This window comes from Bombus bifarius, unplaced genomic scaffold (genome assembly GCF_011952205.1).
Source record: "Bombus bifarius isolate JDL3187 unplaced genomic scaffold, Bbif_JDL3187 scf7180000008178, whole genome shotgun sequence".
Taxonomy (NCBI): Eukaryota; Metazoa; Arthropoda; class Insecta; order Hymenoptera; family Apidae; genus Bombus; species Bombus bifarius.
This window is the reverse complement of record NW_022884495.1, coordinates 671,281-686,153: the sequence shown is the minus strand read 5'-3', so window position 1 is coordinate 686,153 and position 14,873 is coordinate 671,281. Positions and strand designations below refer to the sequence as shown.

The 14,873-nt window shown below is 39.2% G+C and overlaps 1 protein-coding gene across 13 annotated transcripts in view; it reads left to right on the top strand.

Annotated features, from left to right (window-relative positions):
- Positions 1-14,873, top strand: part of LOC117209612 (arfGAP with SH3 domain, ANK repeat and PH domain-containing protein) — a 56,046-nt gene that overhangs the window by 15,652 nt on the left and 25,521 nt on the right. For 5 of the 13 annotated variants that reach the window (XM_033451833.1, XM_033451829.1, XM_033451824.1 and 2 more), the window contains exon 1: positions 5,925-6,125. The exons of 7 other annotated variants lie outside the window; for them this stretch is intronic. In XM_033451833.1, coding sequence (XP_033307724.1) covers positions 5,940-6,125 — 186 coding nt within the window. In that variant the 5' untranslated portion in view covers positions 5,925-5,939. Of the gene's footprint in view, positions 1-5,885; positions 6,126-14,873 lie in introns of those variants that run through there. One more of the 13 variants, XM_033451821.1, reaches the window with a different exon arrangement.

Here is a 14,873-nt window from a genome sequence, read left to right as displayed (position 1 = left end):
GATTGATAAAAGTGAAAGAAGAAGGAAAAATCTACCAAATATCAGACGGAAACGTAATAAAATTAACACCGAGTTTATGTGTTTTTTACAGCCAAAGATAAAAATTCAGAAGAAAATTTTCATTCGTTGTACCTTCAGTTTTGTTTTACCTTATAGCGCTGAAATTATACGGACGATTTTGTTAATTTTCGTTTTAACGTTACGAACAAAATTTCAACATGGGCTTCAGTTCTTAATTATTTCCCAATTAGACGATATCGTTGAAAAGTAAGACACTCTCTGAGACTCGAAAAATCGTATTCTTCGCGCACATCTCAGCTTCTCTGTCCAGAGAACAAGTGATTTCTTGACTATCGGTAAAAGAAAACAATTATTTGTTTGATATTTAACCCTGGCGTCCTCGTCGTTTCTTCCTCGCGTTTGTATCTCCTCGGGTAATCTCCTTCTTTCGAACTAGTCTACTATTTTACTCACAGAAACCATGGAATACGCAAAGAACACAAGAATTCAATTGGATGGTAAAGTTTCGGATGATAAAATATCTCATCGTTTATTCGTCTAACTTTGTATAAATTCTTATATTATCCGATTAATCAATTTCTTATTTTGAATTAAATTTCGAATTAAATTTTGAAACTAGTCGTATTCGACCGGGCCTGGTAAAGTTAACGTTGATGATATTATCGAAACGTAACATCTACCATATTTCGGGTGATATAGAAGCGAGGAGGACAATAGGATCAGCCGAAAATACGAAAATACCGGTATTTTATCGACACAAAATTGAGCGTACACGTTCGTATCTGGGGATGATACTACGCGAATAAATACGCATCGATATTTTGTTGCGCAGCATTTGACTTTAACGACAGCCTGTAATCGGCGTGGGACTCGATCAGTTTCCAAATAAAGAAAGACGATTTTGTCAGATTCTGCGGAGAACGGTCGGTAAATAGAAACAGAAGGAAGAGAAACAAACCTTTCGACGCAAGAATTAATCACTGCCACGCATATAAGGTATCAAAGAATATTCAAAGAAATTGAAAGAAAATCGATCTACAAGTACCTCAACGCGTTCTCGTTGGAAAATGAGAAATCTGATTTTTGAGCATTTGCCAAATCTCCGTCGATAACTGAGAAGCTAGCAGATTCGCAGATTTTTCGATTCGTCTGTATACGAAATCGTAACGGAAACTGTATCGATTTGCAATCATCGCTTCCGATATCAATTCGCTACGATCAATTTCCGATATTAATTTTCTTCGGTGAAATCGTTTCTCGTCTCGAATTCATTCCAATCGTGAAATACAAAACGAAACATCTCGAGTGATACCGATTTCTGCGTTTCTCTTATTTGCAGCTCGTATATTTGCATCAATTCAATCTTGGAAATATCCCAATTACGAATTATACGTATTATATATATTGTGCGTTAGTTCCAGCACGTTGCATTTTAATATAATAATAATCAATGTCTATAAATGATTAAATCGAACATAGTACGCGCCTGGAAAATTCAAACATTGAAATTCAGCTCGTTCCGACCACCGCGATACATTCCAGCGGAAATAAGCATTTTAATGGAATCAGTGGCGCGGAAATTCTGCACCTGCTCTATCAGCGTTTATTACGCGAAGAAATTTCGCGTTACGTGATTTTTTTACACTTCCATTGCAAACGATGATTTTGAATACGATTTGTCGATGCGAACGCGATTAAATTAAATTTATGTCTCGATGAAAACGTGCGTGATGAGAGATATTTATTACTCTGGTCTTTTTTTAGTTCCCTTTTTTCCTTTCTTCTTTTTTTTTTTCTTTCATTTTATTACAATAAACTAAAACTATTTTCTTAACCATATATATAGTCGCGATACCAATACGTTTAATTTTAACATCTTCTCACAGGAAGTTGTATAATTTAATCCGTAAATTAAATGATTATATCACACTAATAAATCTCCGTTAAACAAGCTTTCGGTATCGATTTATTTTTCTTTGGTTTCGCTCTAGTTCTACGATATGCGTACGAAATTTGCTGTTCTAACAGAAAGTAAACTCAAAATATATACGTTAACACCTCTGATGTTATCTAAGATGCGCGTACGAATTTGTTAGAAAATCTAATTTCTAAGTAACAAAACAGACGTATAGTAATCGAACGTGCTAATATGAAACTCGATATCAGACGTCGTGGATTTACCAGCGGTTTGAAAAAATATTCCACCGACGTTTTACTGCTTCCCCGTCTATTCCCTGTAACGCGATATCTTGTTTCCCCGTACGAGCAGAAATTTCAGTTTAGAATTTTCGAAGTGTCCAATGTGCTTCGTTATTCGCAATTCAGCGTATATACGCATCTCGTACGGAATTTCCGTAAATCGAAAAATTCACCGAATATCGTTGCACGATTTCTTTCATTCACTCTGATTAAAATCTCTGCAAACAGTCGACTCAACGTTGGAAATTCAAAGCGCGCTTCGCTGGTCCAACGAAATATCGAAGCAATTGCGCATGCGACGTTGCAACCAAATACGCAAAATGGTGGCCACAAGAAAGTTTAAACTCGCGTTTATACGGGTTGTCAGGCGTAACTGGGACAAGCAACAACTTGGAAACAGTGAGAGATAAAAACGAATTTCGTTAGAGAAAATTACTCGCCTCAGTGGCTGATAACTTTGTTTTGGAAAGTGGCCAAACGAACATTTTTATCGGTCGAACGTAGACAGTCGTACGCCACTTGCTCTTCAACGAAAAATATTCACACCGGTGCTCGTGACAAATTCTTTAATTCTACGATAACTTTTCTTTTCTTTTTTTCTTCCTTCTCGAATAATGCACAAACAAACTGGATTTTTAATTCGACGAATCGTGAACAGACGAATAATGTTTGTTTGTTTTACGAAAATTTGCACTTGGGGGCGCCAACTTCACACACATGCGCGCGCGTGCGCGTGCGATTATATCCGTAAAGAAACGCACAGCGTTTCATACGACAAGGAGCGATTGTGCTCGTAAACCGGATGCTATGAATGGAAAAATAAATATCCTCTACGGCTTACGCTACGATATATTAAGATATCTTCTTGCCCAGCGTATTTTCCTTCGCGTGCTTTGATACGTCTCGTTGAAAGAGGTCGAGCGTGTCCGCCATAGTCGAAGCATCGCGGTTACCTCCATCAACGTTTGCAAATCGGTCCAGGTAAACGACTCGGATACGAACGACCTACCAAGGTCGCGCGGCCAGGAATTCCTTTCGTTCTTAGTTGCCTCACCTGGTTGTCGCTAGAGAGAGAAAGAGAGAATAGGAGCGAGTAAGAGAAGAGAGGACGGAGAGAGGTCGTGATGAAGCTGGTTTAGTGGTCTAAAGTGTGCTCGATTCTCTCTGGTCCCTCTACGGTCCTCCAGTGACTCATCTGCTTTTTCGTGTCAACATTTATTGCATGCTTGTTACGCGCCTACCGACCTGCATCTCGCTTTAATTAACTGCTTTCAGATTCGTTTCACGATTCATGGCACGTTTTCTCATCGATAGGATAATTATTTTTTTTTCTTCTTTTTCTGTTTTTTCTTTTTTTCTATTCATTTTTTTTTGTTACATAATTGTGGTTAGATGTTTGACAAAATTAGCCTGTTAGGGATTGAAGCAGTGAAATAACGCGTAAAACAAGAGCTCTATCGTGGCATATTGATTTTTAGAAATCAATTTAGTCGCGTCGTAATATTCCATTATACGTGCAGCCGGTTATGAAATTTTGTATTTATATATACATTTATTTATTTATTTATTTATCGTTCCAATAGAACAAAACGAATCATATATAATTCAATAAAAAAGTAATATAAAATTAAAGCTGTTCCGCATCTAGTATTTCCTTATAAAGCGAAAGAAACTTTTCGAACATCCTAATATGTTTTTTATTTATTATAATCTTTGCCTCAGGATGACTCGCGATGGTTTCCGGCTTACCTCGTATTTGCTACTTATCAATAATTTACGTACCGATATTCCACGGTGTAGAAACGAATTCTTCGCGATTTTTGCGTAAGGATGGGAAGAACTTGTTCTAATACATACGAAATGTTACATACGCCTGTAGTACTTTGCGTGCAAATAGCATGCAAGACAATGAGATCTGTGGAACGCCGTGGTGTGCAAATATCAAATACGACTGGCTGCAGATTCGCATGGCCGATGGAAATATCCGCGGAGAGAAAAACCTATTTTCCTTAACAACCGCTCGCGGTTCTTACGAGTGGAGAGCAAGCTGAAAAAGCTTGTCTGGTTGCTCGCGGCCAGCCTCGTTGAATGAAACACCTTTCTGCGGTTGAATCTCGTTCTACCGTTCGTGTGGCCCATTACAACCGGAATGGAAGCTGGCGATGACGCGATTTAATTGCGATTTATTTCCATGGAAACGATCGATTTTTCTAACGTTATTTATTTATTTATTATTTCTTTCTTTTCTTCTTTCGTTTTTAGATGTGTCGATATCTTGAAAATTTGATATCCATGTCTCTTCAAAATGTATTAGAACGATAGAATATATCGAAAAAGTTTGATTGTAAAAATCCTAAGAAACGAAAGGTTTATGGCTTAAAATTCTCGATGTTGTGGTATGTATATTTTACGAGACGCAGGTCAAATTACACTGCCGTATCCTAAGATTCGCCTGACAAAGTGTAACGGTAGAACGTTCCAAGAGTGTTTACATTTGTAAAGGCCGGAAACCAGGTTACTGAAGTTACAAAAAAAAATATATATTTCTATAACGTGCTATAAACGACACATCGAAGAGGATAGTATGTTTTTCTTTATCCAGTGCGGGTAATAGCGTATTAGTTATGGGATAATTAAGCATCAGGTAGTAGTTGCCCTTACCGACTGAAACGCACGACAAGACACTTAATAAGTTGAGAGATAATTTATCACACAAACATAAATCATATAGCCGAACATGGGGTTAATGCTGGATCAACTTGGCATACTCTGTTATGTTCACAATTATACGTTATGTCGTATTATATTATATCTAATATACAGGGTCCTACCTAACTTCGCTTACCCTCAATCAGTTATCTGTCTTTGACAAGTGTACGCGTTGTCGCTTATTTACTGCCACACATTCTAGGTACACGCTTTTCAAAATTTTCAAAGAGGTCGCAACAGCTGAATGCTTAATTACTCTGCAACGGTACTGTTTCAAGGTTTTCTCTCGTAGTAAAGAGAGGAAATGCGTGGTTGACTGTATGATAGAAATATATTTCAGTAAGCTTAAATACAAGTACAATGTGCATGCTAAGTCCGCAATTACGAAAACTAGCCTCTCTATAACCCTCTGTATTATCTGAGCAAGGTTATGGCATGTTCCTAGAAAGGCTATGGGGTCGAGAAGCCCTTCAAATTGATTGCCCTAAACAATACTCAGTGACTTCGAGGATTAAGAAAACCAAACAGAAAACAAAGATGTGGAGTTTCCTTTGAAGCGACGCATTTATCCAATTTTGCCATTACCTCAAGAGGTCTTTAGAGATTAAAACGACAATAAAATTTTTTAAACGGCTACCTGCAATCTTTTATTACCTGTTATTGTAGTATATTCGGATGTTTTCGGAGAGATTCGGGTCTTTTACGTTGTTCCTTTTCCATTACACCGCAGGGACGTTTTCCATAATGCTGACCACGCTGATACATGGCATTACCAGACCATCACTCGAGGTTGTAGTCTCCTAACGTGTTCAGAACAGTCAGAACAGTCAGAACAGTCAGAACAGTCAGAACAGTCAGAACAGTCAGAACAGTCAGAACAGTTCCGAGTGAAGTTTCTTTTAGACGCTCCGTTTTTATCGCTTCGTCGAACTTTAAAATTTATATGTGAATAGTGGGTGCCGCGAGAGACACGAGTTTCCAGTGTTTTTTGAAAACGTACGAAGTGTGCGATGAGAAACGAAGGTTCGCGAAGAAGCTTTATCCGCGGTCGTTCGGAAAGATTCGTAAATACATTTACTCCCGCGTACGAACACGAGTGGACCAGTACACGAAGTTCATCGGCTGAGAGCAGCAGGAGAACCCGTTCCTTCAGTTTATCCCTACCGTTGTGTTGGCACAGCGAGGACGTAAGTGAGGTCAGTTCCGGAGGTGGGCCACGTTTATCAATTTCCCTGTGCCGGTAGCCAGCCTCGTCGCTCTTCGTAAGTTTCCAATTACGTAGAGCGACGACGCGGCTTTTCGAGACGAAACGCGATTTCTGCATCGTCGCTGCACGATTGCACGTCAATTGCCTCATTGCGTCTAATCTGTTTCGCGATAGAATTTATCTTCCTTGCTTCGTGTTTCTCGTACAACTTTTATTTTAACACTTTAACGCTAAAACTACCGCGTCAGTCAAAATGCGGTAATTGTACAAGTGAAAACATTCCATGTTTTCTGTATACTTTTTCATAAGAAATCGCGTCGTATCCGCTTGTACGTGCCATTTGCCCGCATCCTGTTTACGCGAAATAAACCCTCGACGGTTCACAATGCCTCGGATAATCGAGATTTTGTACGTACGTACGCATCGAAGCAAACACTTGCGAGATTACAGTTTCGAACTTTCCCCCGTTGGAAGCCCGCCTTGAGAAGCTACGAAACAGCCAATCGACGATAGATTTTCGTAAAGAGATGGCGTGTCGCTATGGCGATAGCCACAAAAAAGTGTAGACGAAGGTGCACGGCTCGAATTACAAATTCGCGTTTCAGCGTGCAACAGATCGTTCGACGAGGCCAGGCACGCGAGATAAGTTTGTCCAACGCGAAGGGGTCGCGTTCGTTGAACGTCCTGCTCGTTGACGACGAAACTCGAGACTGGAGTAAACACAGAGAACGACGACATTCGACAGACGCGGCTCAGTTTCGGTAGTGAAATAACGCGTTTAACACGCTACATACACGTGCTATTGTCGTGTGTCTCGCGCGGCTAGAAAATCCGTATGTACGCGAACAGTCGCGTCGTTTTAGTTGCTGCGCGCGTCCAACTAAAATTAGAAAACGTAATCGCGCTTGTCAGCCGTGTTTTAACGGGTGGGAGACGCCACAAAAAGAGAAACGCGCGCTATGGAAACGCCACGGTATTTAGTCGGCGATAAGAAGTTTTAATCCATTCATATCGCAACCTGGTTCAACGAAATCTGCTCTCTTTAATCTGCTTAAACGCTTAACTCGTCGAGGATGAATCGTCGTTAAACGAAATGCCATACGTTTCTCCGCTTGTTCCCGATCTTTTGTTTTTTATTTCCTCCCCTTCGCTTCTTAACGTTACTTCAACCCTGTTTTATATCGTTACATACGTACAATGTCGGATATCATTGAATAAACGATGGTTTAAATAGTCGCTTAGAGAGAAAGAGAGAATGAGACGTTTGCTGTTTAACACTAACCTTACCAGGTCCGGTGAAACGACCGGTTTCAAGATTTCGTCGTAAGAATTTACATAGAGTTAGACGAAGAAAAGAAACAACGATGAACGTGTACGGTTTTTAATTAAATTTTGTAACCGGTCGTTCGACCGGACCTGGTGAAGCCGGTGTAAAGAATTCAAACAGAAAACGAAAGTAAATTACTTGTTACTCGGACAAGTCTAAACACGCTGTGTTGAAATAACGAAATTAATCTAATTAATTAATCAAAATTAATTATTTACAAATATAACGTTCCCATCAAGGGAGATTGCCGTGAATTACAATTTGTAATTTCTAATGACGTTTCGTATCCACGACGAAGCGAGTAGGTTGAAGAGAAGTAACTATGCTAATTTCACGGACAAAGTGACACAGACGAGACGAGACCAGAAACTATCTATATATAATCATTCGTCGTCCTATTAAATCCGAACGAGGAATAAGGTTTCGTTCGTAAATAGAACAGAAACAACGATCAAGTTATTTTTGGCATCGTTCAAACGACTTTCGTCCAAAGGTAGAAAATTTACCCATACCAGCAAACGTGTACTTTTAATTTGTCCAAATATCTGCAAATTGGCAGCCTTTTTCTTACATACTCCGCCATTCTATACAATCTACCACTTAACGTACGCACACGTATCTCGATAAAAGTTTGCCATAACAAACGTTCAAATAGCTTTGCGAGTCACTGTGCGTTTAATATTTAATTTCGTACGATGTTTCATACGCGCGTAGGGATACGGAAGCTGGCGGTAGAGTCATCGAGTTTCTGTCATTCTGTCTTCTGTTTTATTCAATTTGTTCAGCGACTCTGACTCGCTTGCTGTACGCCTCGTATGAACAATAGGAACGTTCATCGATCCGAACGTTTCCATTCCAACTTTCCAATTATACCTCGAGTGACGTCTTCGTTCGGCAAACAGCCGCTCTCCAAGATAACGCGCGACCAAAGGAAAGTCCGTCGATTTAATTCTCAGCGTATCGACAAGTCTGTTAAGTCTCGGCTGAACAAATTCCATTATTATCGACCGAGTTTTGCTACCGGCCAGGTGCTAATGTTACAAATTTCCTGCCGCTATCCGAGCCGGCTCTCTTTTCGCTTTCCAATCTTTACGCCAGGCATCTCGGACTTTGGCAGACTTTGGTAAGACGTAGTCACCGAGATACCCTACAACTATGTTTCGTAACCGTCCATTGATAGACTTGTTGACAATAGCAATGAATGGAGATGATTTTTCTGATAGACGCTAATTGTAAATAAAATGTCCCAGGTTACTTTCAATTTTTTTTTATATTTAAATCGAACATTTGTTAACCGTCAGTTGTTAAAAAATAAAGTTTGCATATTCTCTCTTAAAATGTGCAATGTGATAAATTCGATAGAAACAGAAAACAACAAAGAAATTTGAAGAAATTCGGTGTAAGATTGCTCGATTTTATTATTATTATCAATAATGACAATAATAGTGCGCAGATTATTCGCGACTATTTCTTTACATTCAGTGGCTTATTAAATTCCCTTCGATATTTTAATCTCTTTACGGAGGCTGATAATATTCTGTTGGAATGATCGATACGAGGATATCCTTGTGATTATCTTCGACATTGTGTTCCTTTTCTTTATTCGTTGCACACAGAACGCTCTATGATCATGTCGCTGATCGATAGTTCCACGTTGCAGATGTCGCGTTTAACAGCACCACCATTTTCTAATATCTACATATATATTTATGTCGGTTCAGTATGTCCTGATTTTATCCACGGTTATTACGGTTTCACTCAACTTGCGATTCAACTCTTCGTTTCTCTTCGAATCGTAGGAGTCAGAGATCGATTTACGAACCGACGTTGCATTACGTAAATTTACGTCCCAGGTTCGCTAGCATATCGCCTCGATACGTTTCAAGACGTCAAACCACCGATGTTGCGTACGGAAAGCTAATTCGGTTCTTTCGTCGCAATTTTTGCTATTGTTGGATCAGTCAGTGCGTTTCCAAAGATATTCTCGCGGCGATGTGCGCCAATGTAAGCACGAAAATCTGTCTGTCGGAAGTTTTTTCGATCTTGTAAAACGGTAATGAAGCGATACTAACGCAACAAAATTCTCGTTTCTTCTCAACCAGTTAACCGCGTTCCACGTATACACGCGTCAATCGGAATGAATATTTCGGTGCGCTTGATGCGTAACATCGGCCGCTCGGAGAGATCGTTCAGATTTTTGAAGAATTTAACGAAACGATAAATTTTGCTCGGTACCTCTCCATCGGGGAAATTGTTTTCAAACGCATCACGCTGAAAAATGTTATCAGAAGTTTCTTTAAATACTCTCGAGAATTTTTAATAAAATATTGTACTCGTCGTACGCCGCTCGGAAAGTTCGTTCGAATTTTTAACTCTTTGGTCGGTGTAAAGAATCACATTGAAAAGTTTCTCGCCGACAAACCCCAGAGGTTGCGGAAGAATGGAATATTCCAGTCGCGTGAAAGATCGAAAAACCCTTTGAATCTATTCGATGGCTGCAAAAATACACGACGACTCGAGCTATTTGCTCGTCGATAGGACCCCCAGAGTGTCGATCACAAAGCTCGTAAGAGACTTTGAAAACTAAATTCCGCGGTTAACTGGCGAGACATCTACGTCTGTACGTCGTCCTTATACGAATCGTACGCGGCATGTTTCTGTCCATGCCACGGCTTTCCACCAACAAGGCGCTGCAAGACGCGTACGTTCATCGTACGTCGCGCACCTAATTTCTCTGGCGCGTGCAATCGTTTCGCGTACAGCCGTTGATAGCGCGTTTGCAACGCTAAGTGCACGTACGAGGGACCGCGTGCGCGGCGATAATTAAACGTTGCACGTGTTCCCTCGTAACGCTGAATTGAATAACCGGCGACACGAGGTACGACGATAAATATCAGATAGCTTTGGATAAAGTCGACGCACAATGGCGAGAAGGAACGCGCGTATTTCACGAGTAACGAGCAAACCTCCCCTCTCCTACCCTGCCCTTGTGTTTTTTCCCTACCTTTCGAGCCGTACCAGTCGATCGCACCAGCGACAAGATACACCGGCCACCACGTATCGTCGAGCACGTTACGCTGACACGACACTTTGCTCGGCGATTGTTCCTCGCGGAATTCGCGTTTTCCCTGTTTCTCATCGGCGACGAGTCCTCTTGATCCCCGTCGCCTAGACTAGATGTGCCAACCGATGTCGACGCCGACACGACGTCAGCAAGGAAGGTTCCATCTTGCCCCTTCTATTCAGCAGGATCGACGATATTCGCGTACAGTTGCAGCGACGCATACATGGACGCATTTATATATACAATAACGTTGATTTTTAGGGTAAATCGGACGATCGATTCTGGAAAATTGAGTTTTCTTTGGGAATAATTAAATTAAGTATATATAAATATAAATAATAAATTAAATTCTTGGGGTAAATCGGACGATCGATTCTAGAAAATCGAATTTATTTTGGGAATAATTAAATTAAGTATATATAAATATAAATAATAAATTAAATTCTTGGGGTAAATCGGACGATCGATTCTAGAAAATCGAATTTATTTTGGGAATAATTAAATTAAGTATATATAAATATAAATAATAAATTAAATTCTTGGGGTAAATCGGACGATCGATTCTGGAAAATCGAATTTATTTTGGGAATAATTAAATTAAGTATATATAAATATAAATAATAAATTAAATTCTTGGGGTAAATCGGACGATCGATTCTGGAAAATCGAGTTTACTTTGGGAATAATTAAATTAAATATACAGGGTGGTTGGTAGCTGGTGGTACAAGCGGAAAGGGGGTGATTCTACGCGAAAAAAGAAGTCGAAAATATAGAATAAAAATTATTTTTTCTTTTTTAAATTTTTCCATCGAGACAACGATCTACAGTGAGATCCGTTATAACGAGACGCGATAAAGTGCACGCGTACCGACCGAAAATTCAAAGTCGATTTTCTCGAGAACAAAGCCTCAGCCGAAAAATTTCTATTCTATATTTTCGACTTCTTTTTTCGCGTAGAATCACCCCCTTTCCGCTTTTACCACCAGTTGTTACCAACCACCCTGTACATAGTAATTTAAATTCTTAGGGTAAATCAGACGATCAATTATGGAAAATTCAGTTTATTTTGGGAATAATCAAATTAAATATATATAAATATAAATAATAAATTAAATTCTTGGGGAAAATCAGACGATCGATTCTGGAAAATCGAGTTTACTTTGGGAATAATTAAATTAAATACAATAACAGTTAATAACAACAAATCTATTACAAATTTTACCCGGGGAATCGAGAATCGATCTTGCAAGTCTTAAATTACCGTTCTTCTCTCGTGATCTAATCCATTCAACAAAATGACACTGTAATAAAACAAGGCAAAAGTAAAAATATCGGTTGGCGGGTAGTTTGAATTCTATAGAATTCACATATATATATAGACGATGTTAGCTGGCGATTTTCTTTTTAAACATCGCATTTTTCTTCTTTACTTTCCTTAGTTTCCACGTTTGTCTTACGTCGTTCCCAACAAGGGATCAATTTTCTCGGAAGACTTTGCAGACAAACTCGGCAAAGAACGTTTTCCGTCAACCTCCTATTTTTTTGAACGTCGAACCGGCACAGATGGTCCGCGATTGTTACAGTTGCTCCAGACGTAGTTTCAGAGCGTTCGTCGCGAGATTTCGTGATCGATCGATGACAATAATCTTGACGATGAGCGACGACGATAACGTCGGGTCGCGCATGGCTTCCATCTCTGACCTTAACACGAACCCTATCAAGCCCGGTCGAACGACCGGTTTCAAAGTTTAATTAAAATCGTACAATTTTATATTTTAACTTTATGTAACAATCTTTATGTACAATCTTATATTACCTGATTATCCGGTTTGTCAATTTCCATTGATTGAGAAATTTACATAAAGTCGGACGAACGAGAGGAATAACGACGAATGTACAATTTTGAATTCAATTTTGGAACTGGTCGTTTGACCGGACCTGCAAGCGTAACTCTGGCTGGCAAGCACTTTCGAAACGTTACAGAAACACGAAAATGTCCCAATTTCGTACTATTTCATCACGAAGACTCGAGAAAGTTGTACAAAGCGGCGGAAAATATTTCGAACATTGATTTACGATATGATCGATCGTGTACGGATAGAAGAAGATTGGACACAAAAAAGACTAGAATTTTAGCATATACCCGAGATTAACTTTACGTTAACCTTAACAAATAGAATGTAAACCTGGAAGGGTCTGTAGTAGTACATTTTGGTCAAGGTTGAATTGGCCGCAAAGTATGCTTCTAGAATCCCTATCGATCGTTTTAAAGCACAGGTTGCAGATATTTCATCGGGAAGCGACGTAACATCGAACGAAAAAGACGCGTTCAAAGTGTTTAGAAATTTTGCAAATTACGGGAGAACGTAATTTAAAAACAGCTTCTCCCAAAATGCGTTAAACGTTCTTCAGACTTTTCTAATCCGTGGATTCCAGTCGATTTACTATTTTTCTATCATCAACTGTACGTTCAAACGATGTATTGCTTTTAACCGGTTACCTGCTTTCGACGAGTATACTCATCGCGAAGAAATGGCGATATTTCGTGCTACGACGAGCCCTGTCGGTAACAAAATTGAGAAATAAAACGATCGTTTCGTTACAATTTAATTCTATGTTATAAGAGCCACGCATACTCTGTGTTCAACCAGTATACTCGTCGTCGTTTACTTTTTGTCACGCGTTTCAAGTACAAGCTTTTCAAAGTTTTCAAAGAGGTCGCAACAGTTAATTGCTTAAATAGCTCAGTATGGTAAAACCGAGAATAAAAGGTTTTGCATTACAACGTCGTTATTGTATCTCTTCCGCTAACTATATCCAAGTTGCTCGTAAATACACGTACAATCTTCTCACATTTCGTACTAAAAGTTTCGAGGAATGGTTGATTTCATATTTTACATTTGTCAGACAGTTGACCCTCGAAGCCCCGAACACTCCTCTTATCGAACACATCTTCTTATCGTCACGCGGTAATTAAGAAATTTTACGACTATGCTGGCGAGTTAATTTATCGTTTAACGTGGTGCCATCGGTCGGTTAACGATCGACGCGTCGTTCACGGCTTTTGTCGCACCACCAACCAATTAAAATAGGTAATTGAAGGCTTAAACGCGGCTTTCTTGCGTTAATTAATGTCAGCCAGGAAGTCGTTGAATTAATTAATATCATTGTTTCCCCTCTGGAACGCGTCGCTATTTCGGTTATAACGGGCAAGTCGATGTAACGTGGAGCAACTCGAACAACAGATATTCGTCTCGTCTCGAACGCGTTATTTGTATCGAAAGTAAACGATTTACTGTCCGCTAAGATCGTTCATCGCAAGAAAATGACAGGAATGCAGAGATAAGTGTACTTGGAATTTTACATTGCCTTTAATTGAGAAAAAAAATAGGTTGATATTAGAAATTTAGAAATTATAAATGAAACATTTCCAAGGCGCGATTCACAAAGTTTAGCAATTCTAAGTAACTTGTAGCTTCTCGCTTTCTGATTGCTCACTCATCGTGTCATTTTGTGAAGTCAGGTTAAATACCGAAATTGGATCAATTTTGAAACGTTTACACGTAGAACGTTTCACATGCAAAATTGCAAAACGTTTCCTACGATTGGATGGAATATAGGGTGAATAATAAAAGAAGGTCGTATAAACGATGTTTCAATTCCTCCCCATTTTTTTTTCTCTCTTTTTTAATAATAATAATAAGCGCGTAAAATTGATCCACACGCTGTAAAATATATCTTCGTCAGAATATTCCGCAATTTGCAATTTCCGATGCCAACAACCGTCCATCGAATTTTATTCGCTGTTTACCATCCGATGAATTCCCAAGCGAAACAATTTGATTCTTCGGCCAAAGCAGATTAATCGAAACTAACCGAATTGAATTATAATTCAATTTTCGATAGGAAGAATAATTGACAGATGGAGAACTGTCAATCGTACGAGTACAACTATTAAATTTTGACGCGATTCTTCTATGTTCTCAAATAAATCAAAGTCCCTTCCTCTGTCGTAGTTATAACGCGGCATGAAACGTTCTAATCCAAGTTAAACACCTCGCTGCAATTTCTATTTCAAAAAAATCACATCTCACGATGTCACTGGTTAAACAGAGAGATAGACAAGCTCGTATACAGAAACGAGATTTCAATTTCAGATACTCCACCGAGCGAAACGTTCGCCTCTGAGATTCATCGCGTTCCCATACATTCACATATAAAATCGAGGGTTTAATTGCCGTCTTCTTCTCTTCTTTTTTTCTTTCTTTCTTTTCTCGTATTTTTTTTTTTTTTTTCATTCGAAGCTTCTCTCGTACGCCGGTATCATCGGGATCGATAAGGATTGC